General features: G+C 48.9%; 1 protein-coding gene across 6 annotated transcripts; it reads left to right on the top strand.

Annotated features, from left to right (window-relative positions):
* Positions 1 to 10,771: 10,771 nt before the first annotated feature.
* Positions 10,772 to 24,340, top strand: LOC123359741 (complement C1s subcomponent-like). Of its 6 annotated transcripts, none has more exons than XM_045001139.1 (10): positions 10,772 to 10,876; positions 12,949 to 13,059; positions 13,925 to 14,153; positions 14,371 to 14,563; positions 14,881 to 15,002; positions 15,842 to 15,920; positions 16,557 to 16,697; positions 18,850 to 18,924; positions 20,079 to 20,153; positions 23,005 to 24,340. In XM_045001139.1, the coding sequence occupies exons 1-10, from the start codon at positions 10,776 to 10,778 to the stop codon at positions 23,805 to 23,807; spliced, it is 1,929 nt and encodes a 642-aa protein (XP_044857074.1). In that variant the 5' UTR covers positions 10,772 to 10,775; the 3' UTR covers positions 23,808 to 24,340. The 6 variants fall into 6 exon arrangements, with proteins under 6 accessions (XP_044857074.1, XP_044857076.1, XP_044857079.1 ...); XM_045001141.1 differs by lacking the exon at positions 10,772 to 10,876 and adding an exon at positions 11,850 to 11,895 and having other exon boundaries at positions 12,984 to 13,059; XM_045001144.1 differs by lacking the exon at positions 10,772 to 10,876 and adding an exon at positions 12,162 to 12,285 and having other exon boundaries at positions 12,984 to 13,059.

The following is a 24,340-nucleotide window of genomic DNA, read 5'->3' as shown; positions in this document are numbered from 1 at the left end:
TCAATGATGGACCTATCCTCCATTAACCTATCTAACTTTTTTTAACCTATTTATACATTTGGCCTTCACAGCATCCCATGACAATGATTTCCTCAAGTTGCCTGTGCAATGTGTGAAGAAGTACTTCCTTATGTTTGTTTTAATCCTGCTGCCTATGTCATTGGGTGACCCCTGGTTCTTGTGTTATGTGAAGGGGTAAATAACACTTCCCTATTTACTTTCTCCCCATGATTCATGCTTTTATAGACCTCTATCATATTCCCCTTGGTCATCTTTTTTCTAAGCTGAACAGTCTCAGTCTTTTTAATCTCTTCTCATATAGAAGCTGTTCCATACACCTAATCATTTTTGTTGCCCTTTCCAATTCTACTATATTCTTTTTGAAATGGGGTAAATGCAATGACTGGGGTGTGGGTGGTCAGGCCTAGTGGTCAGAGCTTGAGACAGCATCTGGTGCCAAGCCAGGGGTCAGAGCCAGAGACAGCATCAGGGCAAAGGCACAGGAGTGGGGACCTGGATTAAAGCACTTCAGTGCACCATCCCTGGGGAAACTTTTGCCCCTTGGCTTCACAAATGTTATGCAGAGCACAGCAGGCTGCTATGACAATGGGAATATTTTTCTCATTGAGGTCTAACCTGCCACAAAGGCAGCACCAGTGACCCTTTAATTTGCCAAAGGCACATTCAAGAGTCATTTTGCACCTGCTGAGCCTGTTGTTGAAGCGCTCCTTGCTGCTGTTAAGTTTTCCGGTGTAAGGCTTCATGAGCCATGGGAGCAAGGGGTAGGCTGGGTCTCCCAGGATCACAACTGGCATTTCTGCATCCCCAATTGTGTTCTTCTGATCTGGAAAGGAAGTCCACCCTAGCAGCTTTCTATTCAGGTCATTGTTCCTGAAGATGCATACGTCATGCACCTTCTCTGACCACCCTGCATTGATGTTGGTGAAACGACCCCAGTGATCCACCAGCACTTGCAATACCATAGAAAAGTAGCCCATTCTCTTGATGTACTTTGTCATAAGATGATCTGGGCCCAAAATGGGGATATGCGTGCAGGGCCGGCTCTACAGTTTTCGCCGCCCCAAGCAGCGCACCGAATTGCCGCCACAGGCGGTGGGGTCAGTCTGTGTGCCATTAGGGCAGCAGGCGCATTTCCGTGGCGGCAGCAATTCAGCGGCAGCTTCTATGTTTAGCTGAAGCCACAGCGGACAGCAAAACTTAGAAGCTACTGCCGAATTGCCGCCACCGCGGAAACGCGCGTGCTGCCCTAACGCACATGGACAGCTCCCGCCGTCCGCGGCGGCAATTCGGCGTGCTGCTTGGGGGCAAAACAACAGGGACTGCCGCCCCTTGCAGATTGCCGGCCCAAGCACCAGCTTGGAATGCTGATGCCTGGAGCCGGCCCTGTATGCATGTCATCTATTGCCCCACCGCAGTTAGGGAATCCCATTACTGAAAAGCCATACACTATTTCCCGCACGTTGCCCAGCATCACAGTCCTTCGTAGCAGGAGGCAATTAATGACTCTGCACATTTGCATGACTGCAACCCCCAGGGTGGACTGCCCAACTGCAAACTGATTCGCAAATGACTGGTAGCAGTCTGGAGTTGCCAGCTTCCACACTGTGATTGCCACTCACATCTCCACCATGAGGGCAGCTCTCATTCTGGTGTCCTTGTGCCACTGGGTGGGGCAAACTCTGCACACAATTCCAGGCACATCCAAAAATTCTGCAGCCATTGCTCCTCATCCCACACCTGCATCATGATGCTATCCCACCATTCAGTGCTTGTTTCCTGAGCCCAGTACCAACAGTCCACCGTGTGCAGCTGCTCTGTGAATGCCGAAAGCAATCTTGAATTGTTTCTTTCTATGGCACACAGCAGGGCAGACACCACGGTGTCATTTGCAGATTTACAGCTCATGAAATACTGTAGGGTCATTCACACTGTGTTCATAATGCTCATCACAAGACTGGAGAGCAGTGCAGGATCCATGTTTTCAGACAGAGATAGTGGGCGCACAGTTTACAGGGACTGTTGAAAAGTGGCGCAAAATGTGTCAGAAACCCATAGAGTGATGGGACAGAGAAAACTGCATCATGGGACAGTGAGTCCGCTCTATGAGGCACTGCGATCCCGTCCCAGAACTTCCAGCAGCAGATGGTGGAGAGTTGCACACTGGGATAGCTACCCATGGTGGACTGCTCTCTCTCTCGATGCAGGAGCACCAACTGTGGATGTGCTTCACCATCACAATGAGCATTGTGTGGATGTGCAAAAAGCAGTTTAATTACAGCAGTAGATGATCTTCAGTGTAACTTAAATCGACAAAACTGAATAGTGCAGACATGGCCTTAAACATTTGACTTTTGTTTAATCAACTTTAAATTATCTTTATTTAATTAGATTTGTGTAACCACCTTCAGTTTTATTTTCGTTTGATTATTATGTAAGTGATTTATCTTATAAACAATTAATATTATGCAAAGAAATATAAATTTAAACACATTATTTGTTTTATCAAACTTTCATTTATTGTTTTAAATTATTCCATAGGTTGTTTACCTCAATGGATAATTAATGTTATGCAAATGTCTCAATTGAACTGCTTAAATTTTGTGTATTAACTTATTTAATTCAAGTTGTTTCATAAACTTTAACTTTTAAAATTATTTTAGAGGTAATTTGCCTAATGAATAATTGATATTTACACTCGTAAATTAAAAAAGAACTAATATTTATCCTTTAAAATTACTGTGCAGCTAATTTACTTCATTGCCAATTAATATAATGCAAATATATTAGGGCTGTCAAGCGATTAAAAAATTAATCATGTGATTAATCGCACCTGTTAAATAATAATAGAATACCATTTATTTAAATATTTTTGGATGTTTTCTACATTTTCAAATCTATTGATTGCAATTATAACACAGAATACAAAGTTTACAGTGATCACTTTGTATTTATTTTTGATTACATGTATCTGCACTGTAAAAAACAACAAAAGAAATAGTATTTTTCAATTCATCTAATACAAGATTGTAGTGCAATCTCTTTATCATGAAAGTTGAACTTACAAATGTAGAATTATGTGCAAAAAATAACTGCATTAAAAAATAAAACAATGTAAAACTTTAGAGCCTACAAGTCCACTCAGTCCTGCTTCTTGTTCAGCCAATCACTCAAACAAGTTTGTTTACATTTGCAGGAGATAATGCTGCCCAGTTCTTGTTTACAATGTCCCCTGAAAGTGAGAACAGGTGTTCTCATGGCACTGTTGTAGCCGGACATTTACATGCCAGATGCGCTAAAGATTCATATGTCCCTTAATGCTTCAACCACCATTCCAGGGGACATGCATCCATGCTGATGATGGGTTCTGCTCGATAACAATTCAAAGCAGTGCAGACCAATGCATATTCATTTTCATCATCTGAGTCAGGTGCCACCAGCAGAAGGTTGATTTTCTTTTTTGGTGGTTCAGGTTCTGTAGTTTCCGCATCAGAGTGTTGCTCTTTTAAGACTCCTGCAAGCATGCTCCACACCTTGTCCCTCTCAGATTTTGGAAGGCACTTCAGATTCTTAAACATTGGGTCAAGTGTTGTTCTTTATCTATCTTGAGAAATCTCACATTGATACCTTCTTTGCATTTTGTGAAATCTGCAGTGAAAGTGTTCTTAAAATGAACATGTGCTGGGTCATCATCCAAGACCGCTATAACATGAAATATATGGCAGAATGTGGGTAAAACAGAGCAGGGGACAAACAATTCCTCCCCAAGGAGTTCAGTCACAAATTTAATTAACAAAGTATTTTTTTAACGAGCGTCATCAGCATGGAAGCATGTCTTCTGGAATGGTGGCCAAAGCATGAAGGAGCATACGAATGTTTAGCATATCTGGTACATAAATACCTTGTAATTCCAGCTAAAAAAGTGCCATGCAAATGTCTGCTCTCACTTTCTGGTGACATTGTAAGTAAGAAGAGGGCAGCATTATCTCTGTAAATGTGAACAAATTTAACCAATTGGCTGAACAAGAAGTAGGACTGAATGGACTTGTAGGCTTTGAAGTTTTACATTGTTTTGTTTTTGAGTGCAGTTATGTAACAAAAAATCTACATTTGTAAATTGCACTTACACAACAAAGAGATTGTACTACAGTTCTTGTATGAGGTGAATTGAAAAATACTATTTCTTTTGTTTATCATTTTTACAGTGTAGACCAGGGGTGGGCAAACTACGGCCCGCGGGCCACATCCGGCCTGCGGGACTGTCCTGCCTGGCCCCCGAGCTCCTGACCCAGGAGGCTCACCCTTGGCCCCTCCCTTGCTATCCCCCATCCCCCGCAACCTCAGCTCGCTCGCTCCGCTGCTGGCGCAATGCTCTGGGCGGCGGGGCTGCGAGCTCCTGGGGCAGCTCCTGCTCCAGTCTCTGTGCTGCACAGTGGCGGCGGCTGCGTGGCTGTAGCGCCGCCAGCCAGCGGTGCTCCAGGCAGTGTGGTAAGGGGACGGGGGCGTTGGATAGAGGGCAGAGGAGTTCGGGGTGGTGGTCAGAGGGCGGGGGTGTGGATAGGGCAGAGGTGGGCAAATTACGGACCGCGAGCCACATCTGGCCTGCGGGGCCATCCTGCCCAGCCCCTGAGCTCCCAGCTGGCCCCGGCCCCTCCCCGGCTGTCCTTCCTCCCCTGCAGCCTCAGCTTGCTGTGCTGGCAGCGCGGCATCCTGGCTGGCTCCGGGGCTGGGCAGCGCGGTGCAGGGGCAGATTTACAAGTGAACACAGGGTGCCCTGGCAAAGGCCCCCCAACAACAGGGGGACCCAGGGCCGGGCACTCGGGCAACTCAAAACTGGCTGCACTGAAATCATATGCAGGCGGGCGGTGCAGATGGCGGGAGCGCAGGGAACGCAGGCGGAGGACTCAGGGGGAGCACTGGGAGGCCACGCAGCCGGCCAGAGAGAAGCGGCCCTTTGAAGGGGAAACCGCCGCTTCTCTCTGGCTGTGCGGCTGCCCCTGCTCCTGTTGAGTCCTCCGCCCATGTTTGCGGGGCCACATTCCAAAAGAGGCTGGGGGGGGGGAAGATGGATAAGGGGTAGGGTCCTGGAAGGGGGTGGTCAGGGGCAGGGGGTCCTGGAAGGGGGTGGTCAGGGGGTGGGGGGGGTGAATGGAGGGGGGTAGGTTGCGGACAAGGAGCAGAGGGGTTGGATGGGTTTGGAGGTTCTTATGGGGGCAGTCAGGGGGCAGGAAGTGGGAGGGGGTGGATAAGGGGTGGGGGGCAGGCTGTTTGGGAGGGGGCACAGTTTTCCCTACCTGGCCCTCCATACTGTTTTGCAACCCCAATGTGACCCTTGGGCCAAATAGTTTGCCCACCCCTGGTGTAGACTGTAGTGATGTCTTGGTCACCAAGTGACTTTCTGACAGAAAAGTCCTAAATTCCTCCCTTGCATCTTCAGGGAGTTTATCAGTCAATCTGGACATTGCATCCCAGTTTCTGAAGTCATATTTAGCTAAACAGTACCGCTTGTTTGCTATGCACCTGTGGAGAGAGGAAGTGGAATAATATTTTTTCCTTAGCAAATTAAATCTCTTGGGCTCTCTTTCTTTGTTAGTTGATTTAATTCTCCCCTGACATGATCATTTATTGGTGGCAGTAAACACCAGGGATTTTGGGGCAAGGTGGGAATAAAAGCCCTCAAAGCCTCTGTCATAAACAGATAGTTAAGGGTTAAGGTCTCTTTTACCTGTAAAGGGTTAACAAGCTCAGTGAACCTGGCTAACACCTGACCAGAGGACCAATCAGGGGACAAGATACTTTCAAACCTGGGGGGAGGGAAGCCTTTGTTTGGGTTCTTTGTTTTGGGGGGTGTTCTCTCTTTGGATCTAAGAGGGGCCAGACGTATATCCAGGCTCTCCAAGCTTCCTGAAATATTCTCTTCTATTCAGTATAGTGAGTATTAGAAAGGCGGATTAGTCTTTTAATTAATTTCTGTATTTGCAAATGTGTGTTTGCTGGAACAATATTTTACCTCTTTGCTGTACCTGTACTTAAGCTAGAGTCCCTCTAGTTTTTATAACCTGTATATCCTGTAAACTTCCATCCAGATTTTACAGAGCTAAATTTTACCTTTTCTTTTTTTTCTTTAATTAAAAGCTTTACTTTTTAAGAACCTGATTGATTTCTTCCCTTGCTTGAGACCTCAGGGGATTAGTCTGACTCACCAGGGATAGGTGGGGGGAAGAGAGGAGAGGGGAAGGTGAATCCCTCTTTGTTTTAGATTCAAGGAGTTTGAATCAAAGGTAATCTTCCCTGACGACCAAGGGAGGGAAAGTCTGGGAGGGGGAATGGTTTATTTCCCTTTGTGTTAAGATCCCAGGAGTTTGGATCTGTGTTCCCCAGGGAAAGGTTTTGGGGGGACAGGAAGTGTGCCAAAACACTATATTTATGGCTGGTGGCAGTGTTACCAGATCTAAGCTAGGATTTAAGCTTAGAAGGATCCATGCAGGTCCTCATCTTTTGGACGCTAAAGTTCAAAGTGGGGAACAAACCTATGACAGCCTCACAGTGGAATGTGATATTGTTTGTCTATGCACTTAGATGTAGGAGCTAAAGAGGCTGGTGCATGCCATAATGTCTTTGCCGACTCCAGAAGAGTTTCATTAATAGGGGGTAGCTACCCTCCAAGGGGCTTCTTTTGCACCAGCTCAGCTTGTATGCCCAAAACTACAGCCATTCTCCTTAGCAGGTTTTGCTAGGATTTAAAATGCTCTGGAAAAAGAGAGCAGGAATCTGGATTAATGAGTTGTCAGGCAAGGAGGCAACGGGTTTGCAGGAGAGAATGGATCCTCCTGTGATACAACAGGCTCCTCTGAAAATGGTTCATCCTGCAGGACTGATTGCTCAGGGGGATTGTAAGGGTCCGTGTACGGGTCCCCTTGTCGGGTGAGGGGTCGCTCTTCGCCTTCGGGGCGCCTGGGAACCAGGCCACCTCACTACAGGAGGCTGAGTAAGCAGTTCAGTATTAACGTCCACGCCCTAGGTCAGGGCAGGCCAACAACCAGTAGTTCAGGGCTCAGGCCCTCAGGCAGGGGCTGAGCAACCAACCAGTTCAAGTCTTGTAAAGCAGCAGTTCAGTTTGTAAAGCCCCAGCCCTGTCTCAGGGCGGGGCAGCAACACAGATACAGGGCTCAGACCCTCAGGCAGGGCTGAGCAGCCAACAGGTACGTCCAGGTTTCTACGCCGGAGTGGTGGGGTGAGGGAGAGACTGCCACCCGTGAGTGGGGGAGTGGCAGGGGGGACGCGGGCCCACCCACTCCACTGCGTCCCAGCCCGGGGCCCTAGCAGCGGCGGGGATCCGCTGCAGTCAGTGGGGATCCTGGCCACAACACACTGACATAGGCTCAGGGTCGGCTACAGCCAGACTGGGATCGGCTACCCCCAGGACACTTCCAATCTCCCCCTCCACTGGTACCTGTATCGTCGTGGCTTCGGAAGGGGGGTCCACCAGCATCGGCTCCTCAGGACACGGGTGCACGGGTGGGCTCGACTCCTCCTCTGGGTCGCGGGAGCGAGGCAGGCTCGGCCAGTCCTCCTCAGGGTACCGGGCTCGGGGCAGGCTCGGCCAGTCCTCCTCAGGGTACCGGGCTCGGGGCAGGCTCGGCCAGTCCTCCTCAGGGTACCGGGCTCGGGGCAGGCTCGGCCAGTCCTCCTCAGGGTACCGGGCTCGGGGCAGGCTCGGCCAGTCCTCCTCAGGGTACCGGGCTCGGGGCAGGCTCAGCCAGTCCTCCTCAGGGTACTGGGCTCGGGGCAGGCTCAGTTCAGCAGGAGCTCGGGCACCAGCGTCTGTCCTCTCCAGCGGCCGGGCAGCAACTGAGTGTTGGGGCTGGGACTTTATACTTCCAGTCCCGCCCCTTGACTTCTGAGGGGCGGGGACAGGCAGCGGTGACTCCGCCCACTTCGGCGGCTGTTCTGGCTCGGCCCTCTCAGGTGCAGCTGGGAGCCAGGCCGCAGCCCAAGGCCACTTAGCCTTTAACAAACCCAAACATACCCATGTGCCAAATTCACAATAAATACCACATCCCGCCTCACTACAGGGATCAAAGTTTGCATGTGCCCCCAGCCTAGGTGGCTCTGGAAATGGCTTTGTGGACCAGTCTGGCAGCCTTCACCTCAAGTGGGCCAGAGATCAAGAGTTGGGGGTTTGGGAAGCACTCCAGGTTTATAAAAGGGCCACTAGTGAAGGAAAGTGTAAGGCATGGGGTGGGTAGCCAGTGGGTACCAAGCCATGACTATCCGTCTTTGCTGTATGAACAATCCCAGTCCCAGTGCGCTCTCCTTATGGGGTGGTCTAGAAGACTGGCTCAATTGGGTGCGGCTAGCAGAGAAAGGCCTGAGGATTTAAGATGTAAGAAATACGGTACTTTAAAATGTCCCTGAATCTTAGCCTCTGCTGGCTGTATTCTCTGACCAGTGGACCAGATCAAAAAATGCTTCCACTTAGCTAAATAAGTGAACCTAGTGGAGTACAGATGCTCCCCGGGTTATGCAAGACCCAACTTAAGCAAATTTGCACTTAAGGAAAAAGTTCCATAAGCCAGAAATAGGATTTTTGAGTTGCAGAAATTTTTGTGTAACGTACGGGTATACATTTCCGACATACGCAAAATGCGAGTTACGCAAGGCTTTCCAGAACGAAACGATTGCATAAGTCGGGGGGCGTCTGTACTGGAGGACTCTGAACCAGACTGCAAGGAGCCATCTGAATAATCAGTGGGCCCACTAGGGAACCTGACTTGTCTGTAGTCCATTGTGAAGAGGCCAATATTGGTACTGATGCAGGCATGGTAGACGGTACCACTAATGTGTTCCAAGATGTAAAGATTCTCATGGCAAGACTCAGTACCAGGAAGGATTTTGAAGCAGTGCCGTAGTGTAAGCCGTGGTCAGTGCCCACTCTGAGAATTGGCCTGCTACTAAGGCTGTAGGTGCCAAGACAGGGCGTGGAACTGGTGTCAAGGCTGAAAACTGCACCAGTCCCCAACATGATGTGCACTGATACTGAAGACGGTGCCAGGGTTGTCAGGAATCAGGGCCTGCCACAGAGCCAGTCTCCAGGCAACCTAGTGAACACAGCTGGGTTGTAGTAGGCTGCCTGAATGGCTACACCACCAAACTGGTGGGAAGAGTGAGCAGACCAACTTTTAAGCCCAACAGCAGCAGCAGTTTGGCAACTGCTCAAAGTATTTGCCCACTGCTGTGATAGCTCCTTTGTGTGGGGTCTTTATCTGGGATAGGTGTGACGCTCTGTACCTCAGGGGAACACCCAGCACCTTGTAAAATGATTGTGTGGTATCTCATGCAAAGTTTGTCATGTTGAGTGTCTTTGGAAGGCTCATGATGTTATAGTGTTATCGGTTGTTATAGTGATGTTATAGTAATGTTATAGGTTATAATTTCATGTATATAGTTATGAGGCTGAAAATGTGTCCTCATGGCTTAAAGCAAACCCAGGCAAAAACTCTCCAAGAGCAGAGAGGCAGTTCACACCTCATCAGGGCAGGTAAAGGACAAAACCAGCCCAGCCTCACAGGAACAAAGGGCGCTGGCCTAGGAAGCAACAAAAGAACCTGTTAGACTCTCAAGTGAGTCATCCCCTTCCCTTGGTCAATTTGGAACTGCGATGAGGTAATGCTCACCTGACTCTGAAGGGTGGGAGGCACAAAGCCAAGAGGGGAGAAAGGACATGATAAAAGGGAGAGATGTTTGCCATGTTCTCTCTCTTCTACTTCCATCTACAGACACCCACCAAGTGACTGAAGTGCTGATCAAAGGGAATAGCCTGGCTGAAGAGCAACCAGCCTGTGGTGAGAAGCATCTAAGTTTGTAAGGACATTGAAAGTGTTAAGATCAGCTTAAAATGTGTTTTGACTTAAAATCACTTAAAATTTATCTTTATAGTTGTTAAATCTGTTTGTTTATTCTACCTGAAGCAGTGTGTTTGGTTTGAAGTGTATCAGAGACTCTCCTTGGGATAACAAGCCTGGTACATATCAATTTCTTTGTTAAATTGACAAACTCATATAAGCTTGCAGCATCCAGCAGGCATAACTGGACACTGCAAGACAGATGTTCCTAGGGTTGTGTCTGGGACCAGAGATATTAGCTAGTGTCATTCGGTTGCAAGTAGCTGGGCGCAGCTCACATGCCAGAGGCTGTGCGTGAACAGCCCAGGAATGGGGGGTTCTCACAGCAGAGCAGGATAAGGCTGGCTCCCAGAGTCAAAGACTGGCGTGCCTAGCAGATCACCAGTCCAGATCACACCAGAGGGGAACATCACAGTGGCGCAGTGAGCAGGGTGTATGTGCAGCTTGTTACTACAAGTGGAGTTCACACTTTCAGCACTGATATTTGTGATTTTAAGTGAGTCTTAAGTGCAGTGTCTAAAAACAGTCAGGAGGAGGTCACAGTTTTGTTATTTTCTGTTTGCTTATTTCAGGAAAGGGAAATAGGAACAGAAAAGCAGGAAAATGAGTGAAAGCAGTGAAGCGATTGCAAAGTTGGAGCTTTTTAGGCTGCAGTCTGCAGAAAAGGAGAGGGAGCACCAGAGAGTACTGCAACTGAAAGAACTGGAGATAAAAGAAAAAGAGTCAGCCAGAGAGGTGGCTGCACACAGAAGGGCTATGGAAGAAAGAGAGAGAGAAGAAAGAGAAAGACAGAGAGCGCAAAAACACCTGCTGAGTCTGCTGGAGAAGCAGAAGCAGAACCCCCCAACCCCGATGACTCCCATCGCTTCAAAAATCCACAAGTGGGAACACTTATGTCCTGCATACAGTGAGGATAATGATATTGCTGAATATCTGACTATCTTCAAAAGGCTGTGTGTAATACATGAAATCCCTGACGATAAGAGGGTTCCTACCCTGATTGCGAAATTAGCAGGCATAGCTTGAAATGTATTCGATAGAATGCCTATCAAAGATGCTTTAGACTATTGTAAATTTAAAGATACTGTTTTGCAAAGTTTTCAGATTACCCCTGAAACATATAGAGTTAAATTTGGGAATCTTAAGAGGGACATTGGTATGAGTAATGGGGAATATGTAAATAAAATGAAAGATTTGTTGGGAAAAAGGATGGGGGCAAAGAGATGGCAAGTTTTGTGGGAATGTTGGATCTTGTTGCTCAAGAGCATTTCCTAAGCATATGTAAGGCTGATGTAAAGCAGTGTCTATGGGACAAAGATGTAAAGTCTGTGGATGAGATGGCTTTTTTAGCTGATGCCTTCGAACAGAAGCAGGCGTCTATTGAGGGCAAGCCACAGACAAAGGGGTTTAAAACTGGTGGGAAGGGAGGATCCCATTTTGCCCCTGGGAAGAGAGAAGGCAGTTGGGAGACTAAACATTCTCTTACCCAAAAACATTCCTCTAACCTTCATCCCAATTCTCCTGTAAAAGCAGAAGAGCCCAAAAGGTGCTATCAGTGTAATTCCACTGATCACCTGAGGAATAAATGCCCTGTGGTAGGAGGAAGCAGGCAAACAATAGCTCACATTAGTTCTGCTGTCCTCAACACACAGAACCCCCCCAAGCAATTGAAACCTATCATATTGGTTCTGTGAGGTTCTCCTCTGCAGAACTACATATGGAGCATGTTAATCCTGTCCAAATTGATGGCAGGGAATACTTGGGGCAGAGGGATACAGGAGCCCAGATCTCTCTGGTTAAGCAGAGTGTGGTCCTAGAGGCCAGTATGTTGCCTGGTCAAATGGCAGAGATTGTGGGGTTGGGCGAAAGCAGATTCCTCATACCACTAGCTAAAATCCATGTGGTTTGGGAAGGTTTGGAAAGTGTTTGACAGTGGGGATAATGGAACACCTCGTATTCAACCTGCTCCTTGGTAATGATTTTTTCTATGTAGCTCAGCTTACAGTATTTGCCTGCAGCAGGAGGGAGCATTCTGCTGGGACCCCTGAGGGAAAGGGTACGGTCTTAGGAACTGCTGAGAGAATGGGAGAGAGTCGCCTTGATTCTTCTGCAGCAGGGAGAAACCACATGCTTCCAGGTGGGAGGGTGATTGAGACCAATTCCTGCACTGCAGGTGGAGGCAACACCACATCAGGAAGGGATGGGAGTGTAATGCCTGCCAGGGAGAGAACTGTCCAGGTTATTAGCTGCCAGCAGGTCGCAGCTGAACCAGAGGCAAAACCGGCTCTAGGGAGCATAGAGAAATGTGTCCCAGAGAAGAGCCCAGAGAAGGGGCAGGGAATCTCAGAAACTACTGAGGGGGGTGAGGATTCCTGTGACTCTGTAACACAGGAAAGCAGGAGAGGTATGGTAGGTGATTAAAGAAATTGTCCCAGTTGTTAGCTGGCAGAGCTTTGCAGCTGAACAAAAGACAGAACCCTTCCTAGGGAGCACAGAGAAATGTGTCTTTTGTTAAAGGTTTAACACTCCTGTTTCCTCATGAAGGAAGCTGCTGATTCACACCTCTGAGGCATTCTTCAGCAAAACAGTAAGGCAAAGATCTGGCATTATTGATATTTCTAAGGTAAACTTAGACTTTTTAAGAAAAAAATTTCAAGTCTTCTTCCCACATCAGAAAAATGCCCCAAAAAAGAAGGGCAGGGAAACACAAATCCTATTTCTTTTTCCTTTTTATGACACCTTTAAAAACAAAACTCCCCCAAAATTGCACTTTAATATAGGGAAATTTCCAGTTAAGTGTCTCTTGAGCAACGTTAGCTATACACACACACACACAAAAATGTGTACAACTCTGTTGGATCTTGCTTTAAAAAAAAAAGTTCATGGCCACAGTTCCAGCAAAGAGGCAACAGAGGACAGCAGAACGTGGGCTAATGAAACCCATTCACGATGCCAATTGCTTTGTAACCTAACTGTCTCTCTTCCCTCCCTCTCCTATTGGTCTTCCCCCACCTCGCTGAATTAGATCTGGCAGGGTTAAGAGTTTGCATTTGGTTACAGCTCGCAAGCCCTGGTTAGAGCACTTGGAGGGAGAGAGAGAGAGAAACATACACACATCAGACAAGACTAAGAACATGTGAGTGCTGCCAATCTGGCCCGGGGAGGGACATGGTGGCATCTTTATGTGGGAGAGGACTGAAGGGTCCAACTCCTTGGGGAAGGATGAGAGGTGGATGGGGTTAAATCCGTGTCCCACTATTACCCTGTTAATCCTCCTGTTTGAAGTGGTGCAGTGTTTGAATCCGCCCGGCTGATCTCCTTCCAGGGAAGGGGAATGAGTGTATTTTGGAGGAGCATAATGGACCCACTACCCAGGTAACCCCCAGATTGGGACCAGGATGTGAGGGGGCAACTAACCTGCCCAGATTTCCTTACCGCACCCTGTGGAAAGGGAGAGGTTAATAGCTAGACCTTGCACAGCACCCCCCACAACAGGGGGGTGACAGGAGAGGGACCCAGGCATGGCTGGGGATCACTTCCCGCCATGCTGAGGACCTTTGGACTCTGAACTGCTGAGCTGAACAAGTTCCCAAGCTAACAACAAACACAAGGTGAACCAGGTGGCCCAAAGCCAGGTGGAGGGAAACCTTCAGAGCCTATAAGGCTGGGTCTCTTACTGTTCCTCCCCTTGGTTCCAAGAGACCCGGGTCCATGGCTGGTGTGTAACAAAGAGCCAGTGCCCCCGGGTTCGTGCCTAGTCTCCCTTGAAATGGCTTCCTGGGAACCATATCCTGGGCTAGTGCCTGATGCCCAGCTGGTACCTGACTGGATCTTGGGTCTCTTCAAAATCTCCATTGGCTCTATAACACCTGGTCAGTACCCAGAGTACCCAGGGGTCCGCTGGACTGCGCATGAGCCTCCCATGAAGTTTCCACTGGTTGCATATGGCCCAGATCTATGGCTGGTCCGTAACTCACGCTCCATGTACATTGTGTTCACAGGCTCCGCCTGCTCCTCCTGTGGGGGTCTCTCCTCTTTGGAGTCGTCAGTTCCAGCCCAACCCCAAGGAAGCTTTTTGGGGAGATCACATCCCCCAATTACCCCAACCCATACCCCAACAACAACATCAGCACCTGGGACATTACAGTCCCAAAGGGCTTTGTGGTGGAGTTGGACTTCTGGCAGTTCGACCTGCAGCCATCTGAGTCCTGCCTCTCTGACTACGTCAAGGTGCGTGCAGCAGAGACCTGGGGTAGGGCTGGGAAGGGGAAGCTGGTGACCTCAAGGCACAATCATTTTTCAACAGCAAGCAGGCTCTCCTTGCTATCCAACAGGCACAGAGGAGAGGGAGGGAGTTGGAGATGCATAGACCAGGTAATGGTGATACATGCAGCAGGTTAAACTTCACAAATTCTCATGATTTCACCTCCCACTTTCTCCTTGATAGATCACAGCAGATAAGAAAGACCTGGGCCAGTACTGTGGCCAGCTAGGCTCAGCGACAGGCAACCACCCAGGAGTCAGGGAGTTTGTGTCCAAAGGGAACCAGATGAGGCTGATGTTCCACTCTGACTTCTCCAATGAGGAGAACGGCACCCTTATCCCCTACAAGGGCTTCCTGGCCCATTACCAAGCTGTGGGTGAGTATGAGAGCTCCACACCATGCAGGAGGGGTGCACAGGGCTGTTCCTCACCAGGAGAATCCAGAGGAGCCCTGGGCCCCATCCCCAACAGGCAGAGACACCAGGATAGTAGCCAGACCTGCAGCACCACCAGTTCAGAGCTTTCAGTCAGGTTTAACTCTCTCTTCTCTTTGCCCAGCACCCCCTCTCACCTCAGATCTGGATGAATGTGCCCATGGCAGCGCCCTTAAAGATAGGGTGACCAGACAGCAAATCTGAAAAATCGGGAAGAGTATGGGCAGTAAAGGCTAAAGCCTTGCATGTTCCCCTAACAGGAATCCAGTGCCCACAGCCTGTGCCAAGGGACCAGTTCACCCTCATCAAAGACTTGCAGCCCCTGTACCGATTTCATGACTATGTCAATGTCAGCTGCCAGACTGGGTATGAACTGATGGAGGTGAGGCCCTCCTTCCCCGCCACCCTTCTGCTCTCTTCTCCACTCCTCCTTTATTCTCTTCTGCCGAAGTCTCCTCCTTTCCAGTCTCTTCTCCTTCTTCCAATCTCCTCCCCGCTCTTCAGTCCCTGCCTTTTCACAGGAACGGGTGATGTCAGGCAGTGGCAACTCCAGGCACCAGCGCTGTGAGGTCCGCTGGTCCTGTGGATTCGGTGGCAATTGGGTGGCAGGTATGCCAAAGTCACAGGGCCAGCGGACCTCCTGCAGGCAAGCTGCCGAATCCGTGGAACCTGGGACCTCCCCCAGGCAAGCAGCTGAAAGCCGCCTGACTGCCATGCTTGGAGCGGCAAAAAAGCTAGAGCCAACCCTGATGTCAGGAGATTAACAAAGAACATTGTCATCTCTCTCCAGAATGTTTCGGAAGCAGGACTCACTCCCTGGAGGGCTCCCCCAGGGTTCCCAGCAGTCTGCTCAGGGATCTGATGAAAGGCAGAAGGACTCCCCTGCCCTTCTCACCTGCCCCACCCCAGGAGTGGGTGTCTCTAGGGTAGAATCAGAGATTACCGTTTTGGTGACTGCAGGTTTTTCTGGCTGGAATAAAAGGGCTGCATCATGAGCCTGCTGAAATAAGGGTAGCCAAGGCCAATGCATGACAAAGGGGTAGGAGGTTGGGTAAGGAGGAAAGGTTCAGGGGTCGCTGCAGGGCACTGAAGTGGACATCAGGAGCAGAGTTGGGCAGCAGAGAGAAGGCAGATGCCAGGCTCCATCCCCATGATTTAGGGTTGGGGGCAGGGACCTGAGGTTACATGTGGTCCTCAGCTCTTCCCTTCTTTTTCCTGCAGGGTGACCAGAAGTTGGCATCCTTCAGCGCTGTCTGCCAGGATGATGGGACTTGGCACCGACCCATGCCCCGGTGTGAAAGTGAGTCAATAACCCCACCCCCACACATGAATTTTCGCCTTTCTGTTGTTAGCAAGGGGACTCGTTCTGACAGTATCTTAGGCATTGTGGTCCTTAGGCATAGGTCTTACTGGGACCTAGACTGAGTCCACCCCTCCCCAAAATCATTGCACTCAGGGGGGTATCAAATGGCCACCATGCTTTCCACTGGGGCAAGGCAACATTTTTTAAATAAAAACTTGTTTAGTACAAAAATAGCCTTTCCCCTCCCCCCAAAAAAACTATTGCAAAAATACCTTCTGATGTTCTCATTTTTTGTTTTTGTTTTCTGCAATATTTTTCTGACTTTAATCAGAATTATTATTGAAATATGTAACCCTTTTGGATAAAAATGTTGATAAAGTGTCATTACATTAAAAAACTAGGTCAGCTTTGAACAACGTTGAATTTTTGTGTGCCCTTTTCTCCACTTTCCAAGCAACGATAGTCTCTGCCAAGTGGGGCTGGACCTGCATCCCCTCCAGCGGGCTCACGGACAGTCCCCATCCCTCCCTCACATCATGGGCTCCAGCTGAGTCCAGCATGAGTCTCCGAACCTCACTGCTGCAGTGAGCACCGTGGCTCCCCCTTGACTCATCTCCTTGTTCTCTTTTTCAGTTGTGAGCTGTGATGACCCCAAAGATCTCACCAACGGGGCCTTCAGTTATGTTAGCGAACACGGGAACAACAACTACCAGTCAGTGATCACCTACCGGTGCGAGGAGCCTTATTACCACATAGTCACCAACAGCGGGAGCAGTGAGTCCTGACCCAGGAAGAGCCATAGCAATCTGAGCTGGGAAAGCCTTGGTAACAAGGGTGGTCCGGCCCCCTTAAGGGCAGTAGAGAGTCCAGGCATCAGTCAACCTCTGTTCCATGGCATGGCTCTTTCAGGATTCAGGAGTTTGGGGGAACACAAGGACCTGGGGAATGGCAGAGGCAGATACAGGAGAAAGGAAGCTGTTGCAGGGAATTAGTGTTTGGGGAAAACCAAGACTGCTATCTCTTCAAGGGCCTGGGATCAGGAGCCTTCTAATGTAGGGTGGAGACAGGGCTGTCCCTAGCCATTTTGGTGCCATACACAGCCCCCCTCCACCTCCGCCGCGGGGGGCGGTGGGGGCCCCAGGCCTCCACCAGGGGGCAGGAGCAGGCTTGGGGAGCAGGGAGGAAACCACCCCTGAGCACGAGCCAGCGGTCGCTCCACTTTCTGCCACCTGGTGAGTGCAGGGCAGGCCTGGCCCCTGCTGGAGTCCTCATGGGAAAGGGTGGGGTGGGGGCGGAGCAAGGGTGGGAAGAGGCGGGGTGGGGTGAGGCTGGGGCAGAGCAGGGGTGGGAAGAGTCGGGGTGGGGTGAGGCTGGGGCAGAGCAGGGGTGGGAAGTGGCAGGGCAGGGGTCATGGGGAAGAGGCAGAGCAGGGGCTGGAGCAGCATGCAGCTGCATGGGGCACACGGAAATTTGGTGCCCCAAATTTCCTGGTGCCCTATGTGGCTGCGTACTTTGCTTATGGACAGGGCCGGCTCTAGACATTTTGCCGCCCCAAGCACAGAGAGTCCGCTGGTCCCGCAGCTTCGGCGGAGCCATGGGACCAGCGGACCCTCCACAGGCAAGCCGCCGAAGGCACCCTGCCTGCTGCCCTCCCGGCGACCGGCAGAGCGCCCCCTGCGGCTTGCCACCCCAAGCACGCGCTTGGAGCGCTGGTGCCTGGAGCCGCCCCTGCTTATGGGTAGAGATGGCCCTGGGTGGAGGCAAGGCTCCCTTCTCTCCCAGCCGACTAGGGCTGTGGGACTCCTGACCTTTTAAGAGAGGGGGCCTGTCTCTGAATTAGCACACAGGTTCCCAGGAGAGGGGTGGGGGTGAGGAGCTAAAGAGTTCTGTGTTCTGTTCAAAAGTTAATAAATAAGCCAGTAAAGGGGTAATCTTGGTCTAAGTGCTGTGATGTGGGAGTAAACCATTGCAATACCCAAGGGGGATGGGGGTGCAGTGGAACTGCAGGGCCGTGCTGTGCCACATGGGGGTGTGCTTGGGGTCGGTGCCTCCTACACTCCCTCAGATCCCGTCTCCCCACGCAGCCCCTTGGGCCTAGGCTAGAAGCATCCCCCTATCCATTCCATTCCCCATGGCTCCTAGTTCCCTGTGCTCTGGAATGGGGCTCTGCCCCCCCTTTGAGAGATGATGCCCCAGGCTCACAGTGCAGGGGGAAGACTCTTGAGATTCCTTTCTCTTGGCTCAGTCTCAACCTATTCTCACCTGCCCCCCGCCCCCCTCCCCCCAAAAAACATCTTCAGAGGCTTGAACCCCCCAGCCACTTGCAAAGATCCTCACATTTCTCCCACCCCCTCTCTAGTCATGACTGTTCCATGCCAGGTGGATTTAGCTCTTTGAATCTCTCCCAGAACTCAGTGTCATGATATGTGGAATCAAGGAATCCCCGTCCTTCTTACACAGGAGGGGTGTGTTAGATAAACCAGCTGTACATGACAGATACAGATAAACAAGCTCAAATTGACCTGAGGTCACACCCTGAACTCTATTCAGCACTCAGGTCATCTAGTGACTGAATAATATAACTTCCAATGAGCATCTCATTACCCCTCAATCCCCTCCAGCCCCCTGAGCCTTTCTGTGGTTCTTCTCTGAGCTCCCTCAAACTTGTCACTTTCTCTCTGGAACTGAGGGGCCCAGAGCTGAGCAGAGCATCCCTTCTGGAGGCTCTCCAGATGGGGCAGAGTGGGACCGCCCCCTTCCTCTCTGATGTGTGATGCCTCTGGGATTGAGGGGCTCACAGCTGAGCACAGCATGCCAGGTGCGGTTGTTCCAGTGCCCTAGAAAGAGGGACTATCTCCCCATTCCCCCTGTGCCTGATGATCGCTCCCTGCAGTCCTTGGTTTCATTATCTTCTCTTTTCCCTCAGATACATACAACTGCTCCACTCAGGGCTCCTGGGCAGACCAAGATGGCCATGAGGACATCCCAGTGTGTTTACCAGGTAAGTAGGGAACATCTCACTGTGTTCAGCACTCAGCAATATGCCTTCAGAATCAGCACAAACCAAGGGAGACAAGCAGAGAGTGAGAGATGGAGAAGTGGAGCTGACAGTAATGTGGGACTGTCTGTGAGGGAGGTGGCAGTGTAGGAGATGGAGAAATCCAGATGGAAAGGCAGCAGGAGGGCAGGGAACTGAAAGGTATGGGGAGACGAGAGAGAGAGAGCAGGAGAAGAGAGCATATAACAGCCTTTTCAGCTCCTGCCCCTTCCCACAGTGTGTGGGAAGCCAGACAATCCAATCACTGTAAACCAGCAGATCATCGGTGGCAGCACAGCACTGCCGGGAAGCTTCCCATGGCAGGCGAAGACACACGTCTTTGGGGTCGGGGGGTGGGGCGCTGCTGGGTGACTGCTGGATCCTGACAGCTGCTCAGACCATCAACCCCAAGCAACATGGCTCAGTGACAGAGACAGGTGGGAGGATGAGCCCTGCCAAGGTGGCTGAGAAGGTCCAAGTGTTTCTTGGCCACACGGAGGTGAATAAGATCCACTAGCTGGGTAACCACCCCGTCCGCAACGTGTCCATGCATCCCGACTACGACCCTGATGATGAGAAGAGCTATGGGAACGATTAAAAGTTTGGAAAACGCCATATAGTGTTAGACTCAAGGAGTTCAATCTATTTAACTTAACAAGGAGAAGGTTAATGGGTGACTTGATCTCAGTCTATAAGTACCTACATGGGGAACAGAAATTTGATAATAGATTCTTCAGTCTCGCATACAAAAGGATAACTAGATCCAATGGTTGGAAATCGAAGCTAGACAAATTCATACTGGAAATAAGTCAAAATTTTATCAGGGTGGGAAACTAATCCATTGGAATAACTGACCAAGGGCCATTGTGAATTCTCTGTCACTGGCGATTTTAAAATCAAGATTGGATGTTTTTCTAAAAGATCTGCTCCAACTCACACAGGAAATAATAAATTAAGGGAAGTCCTGTGCCCTGTGTTTTGGAGGAGATCAGAGTAGGTGATCATAGTCATCCCTTCTGGCCACAGAATCTAAGAAAACCAGTTCCCCAGAGTCGTTTGTCACATTCTCGTGATGTTTTGTACTGAAATCCTTTCCATGCTTCTGTGTGTTTTCCAAGTGATTTATCGGTGTTCAGCCAGCGGGAAATGGGTGAGCGAAGAGATGGGAACAGAGCTTCCATCGTGTGTCCCAGGTATCACAAAGAACTTTGTCTATGTGTGCATGTTCTCTGTGTGTGTGTGTGTGTGTGTGTTTTGTGGTGACCCAATCACCATTAAAAGTCAGTTTTCTCTCCACCACTTCTCTCTAATTTAAAGAAAGCTGAACCAATCTGCCTGAAAAATTGCTGCTTCCTTTTCCAGGGTAATTTGAGTTGCATTAGATCGGGTGTTTCTGAGATCGGTGGGTTCCTGAGAAAGATCAGAGGGGGCACCAGAAGGAAGCTGGGAAGTACATAAGCTCTACCGGTCTTCTAGTGAACCAGAACAGGGTCTCGCCACAGCCAGTATTGGACCCTGCTACCGCCTCCGTTTCCCTACTATTGGCTATCCTGGTTCTCATGTTTTAGCCCTTCAGACAAATTAAAATTCATCCCCTTCCAGCGGGTAAACAAAAAAAGTCTAAAAACCAAAACAGACGTCCAGCAATCTCATGCTGGGTCTCCCCCAGTTTAGTCAGGTGCATCCTCACCAGGCCACATAAACTTTTCACCCTCTCTTGGATGTAGCTTCACTTGTAGCCCCCTCGTGGGCTCAGCAGTCCATTATGTGCTGTTGGAACAGGGCAATAGACAGGGGACTTCACTCACCTTCGCAAAAGCCCAGCCTAGACCCCTAGGAAAGCATAAATATGCTTCAATACTCTCCTGGCCAAACTAACTTGAATATCCTTTCTCAGGCCTCTAATTGCCCCTTAAGGGGGAGTTGCTCCTGCCCCTTGCTGCAGTTAGCTCCAGTCAGGCCTTTCCATCTAGCTAGTATGGAGAGCTTCTTCCCTAGTGCTCTCTGGGTTTGCTGTAGGTCTCTCACCTGTGACTCATTCAGCAGGCTCCCTCTGATAGGAAGCACCACCTCGTGGCTACAGGTATGTGATGTCCGGTCACCTGAACCAACCACCAGGTCCAGCTCAAACTCACCATCTGGGAGGTGGATAACTAGGCACCGGTGGGGCTGAGCTAGCCCCCCTGAAAGGGCCAGCCCACTCTGTGACATGAACCTTGCAATGTCTGCATAGACTCCTGTCAAACGGCAACTCCTGAAACATGGTTTAAAAAATAAAACTAAGGCAATTCCATGACAGAACAATGAATTACGTTTCAGTGAAGTTTGAAACTGTAGCCTGGCAATTGTACAACCTAGCATTCTAAACTAGGGACATTAACTTTAACTGAATAAAATCCACAAAAGATGGAAAGTCACAGACTTCACAGATTCTGATAATGTGAGCAGCCTGACGTGTGGGCCCTTGAATGATCACTGAATAAGCTGAATCTCACAGACAACTTTATCCCCAAAGAACACACAGCTTCACTGCATCCATGAGACTCATTGCCTGTGACTCTCCTAACCAACGCCCCTACACTATAGGATTTACATACCACAAGCAAGGAAGAGTGTGATGGCAAAAGATCAAAGACAACTATGTGTAAAACCCGTGCATTATACTTCAGACTATCCAGAGTCCATGTATAAATTCTCCAGAACAGTGGGTTTTCTGATTTAATTCTTTCTACAGCCTTTAACTCCTTCACAAAGAAATCCTTCATCTTAAGGGAATATATTTCAAAACAAGAATGATGGGTACAGTGGATGGACGATATGAGCTTGGCAGTGATAAAAGGGCAGAACTGAGCCTGTTTGGGTGATGTAACAGTGAATTTCTTGACTTCTTACATTAGAATTGGAGGCTGCATAGGAGACAATGTGGGTGAGGACCCGCTTTTGTTAGTGGAAGATACAAGCTTTTGAGCTACACTGAGTTCTTCAACCGACATGGCTTCAACAACAATGTGAACAATTTCAAGATGGGCATTTTTATACTTCACTGAAGTTAACAAACTTTTTTATTTCCAAATTTGCTTAGTATGGGCTGTCAATTATTCGCATTTAACTCAAGTGATTAATGCAAAACAAATTAATGAGATTTTAAAAAATAGTTGTGATAAATTGCATTTTTAATCACACTGTTAAACAATAATAGAATACCAATTTAAATTTATTATAAATATTTTTGGATGTTTTTCTACATTTTCAAATATATTGACTTCATTTACAACAAAAATACAAAGTGTTCAGTGCTCACTTTATAGTACAACAGTGCCATGTGAACGCCTGTTCTCACTCTCAGGTGATATTGTAAATAAGAAGCAGGCAGCATTATTTCCCTTAAATGTAAACAAACGTGTTTGTCTTAGCGATTGGCTGAACAAGAAGTAGGACTGAGTGGACTTCTGGCTCTGAAGTTTTACATTGTTTTGGTTTTGAGTGCAGTTATGTAAAAAAAAATTTACATTTGTAAGCTGCATTTTCACGATAAAGATATTTGCATTACAGTACTTGTATGAGATGAATTGACAAATGCTATTTCTTTTATCTTTTTTACAGGGCAAAATATCTGTAATCAAAAATAATAATATAAAGTGAGCAGTGTACACTTTGTATTCTGTGTTCTAATTGAAATCAATATATTGAAAATGTAGAAAAATATCCAAAATATTTGTAATATATTTAAATTGCTATTCTATTATTGCTTAACAGTGTGATTAAAACTGTGATTATTTGCGACTATTTTTTTAAACTCACAATTAACTGTGATTATTTTTTTAATCATTTGACAACCCTGTTCCTTAGTTTTTCTTTTCTGTAAACTTTGGATGCAGATTATTTGACAGAGAAATGCCATGGAAAGAGGTTACTCTGAACCAGGGTGATATCAAGGAGACAGGAGAAAGGGGACTATGCGGTTTTTAGTGATGCACAGAGAACCACCCTACTAGCAAGTGGTAATTCTCCCATTGTGTCTCTCCCTTTTTATTTCCCTTCTAGTCTGTGGGATCCCCAGTACACCCATCCAGGAGCTGCAGAGGATTTTTGGGGGCACCCGTGCTAAGCCAGGCAACTTCCCCTGGCAGGTCTTATTCCAAAACCCACGGGGAGGTGGGGTACTTATTTCGGACCGCTGGGTGCTGACTGCAGCTCATATGCTGGATGATTCAAATAGCAAGCCCATAATGTATGCTGGGGTGACCAACATCAACCAACAGATCAAGAGGGAGGAGCCCATACAGCTGTTTGAAGAAGAAGTGTTCATTCACCCTAACTGGACGAAAGTGGCAAATCCAGAAGCTCGGACAAATTTTGATAATGACATTGCACTGCTGAGACTGACGGCGCCTGTGAAGATGGGTCCCAAGATCTCACCACTCTGCCTCCCTGGTGGTTCCCCTGAATATGAGCTGGAGAAAGGCAGACTGGGCTACATATCTGGCTGGGGCCGGACAGAGGACCGAAACAAAGTTTACCATCTCATGAAGGCACAGATCCCTGTGGTGGACATGGCACAATGCCGTAGTGTGAAGCCGAAGCCACCTGCTGATTCCACCACTTTCCAATTCACTGACAACATGGTCTGTGCTGGAGATGGCACAAAGGACAGCTGTTCTGGGGACGGTGGCGGAGCCTATGCCATCAATGACCCCCACAATGACAGACAGTACTATGTGGGTGGCCTGGTCTCCTGGGGACCACGGTGTGGCACATATGGCCTTTACACCAGAGTGGGGCGCTACCGGGACTGGATCATGGAGACCATGAGCCGATATGAGGAGGCAGAGGAATCACACCAATAGATCCTTCTCACCCTAGGGCACTGCCATCTCACCAGGTGTTGAGGTCACATGTCCCAGCAGATTGGCTGCCCTTTGATCCCATCTACTCTTTGTGCAACAGACCAACTGCATTGTGGCTGTGCCGGAGTAGGGAGTCAGAAACAATGGGTTATCTATTCCATTGTAACTACATCAGGGAGGGGCGTCTCTCTTCCTTCCTCCACTGGAATTGCCAGGGCAGAAGCAGAGAGCAGGCTGGGTAAAGAGGCCCCCTTTTACCTTTACTCATCACATTCTTTGCTCAAATTCCTTGGTTTTTAGAGAGAAGCTAGCCAGGCTGCATCCACATGATCGCTCTGAGGCTGAAACTCACCAGTGGGGACAATAGAGGGTAATTGCTGGTCCACAAGGACTAGGTTCAGAGCCTGGCCACCAATAGATGAGGGGCTGCTCCTTCTCCTCACTGGGACAATAGAGGCTCATTGACTTCCGACTCACATATTCTCTGTATCACTCACAATATCTAACTGCATAAAGGATCACCAAATCACCTC

Source organism: Mauremys mutica, chromosome 1, assembly GCF_020497125.1.
Source record: "Mauremys mutica isolate MM-2020 ecotype Southern chromosome 1, ASM2049712v1, whole genome shotgun sequence".
Lineage (NCBI taxonomy): Eukaryota > Metazoa > Chordata > Testudines > Geoemydidae > Mauremys > Mauremys mutica.
Note: the sequence above shows the minus strand (reverse complement) of the source record. Positions and strands in the feature narration are given on the sequence as shown.

Excerpts from the sequence above, each read along its gene's own strand:
- LOC123359741 (XM_045001139.1), top strand. The coding sequence starts at position 10,776 with ATGACTCCCATCGCTTCAAAAATCCACAAGTGGGAACACTTATGTCCT. Across the intron at positions 10,877-12,948 it reads CTGACTATCTTCAAAAGGCT|ATCTGGCAGGGTTAAGAGTT; the intron begins GTGTGTAATACA and ends TCGCTGAATTAG. Across the intron at positions 14,564-14,880 it reads GGCCCATTACCAAGCTGTGG|GAATCCAGTGCCCACAGCCT; the intron begins GTGAGTATGAGA and ends TTCCCCTAACAG.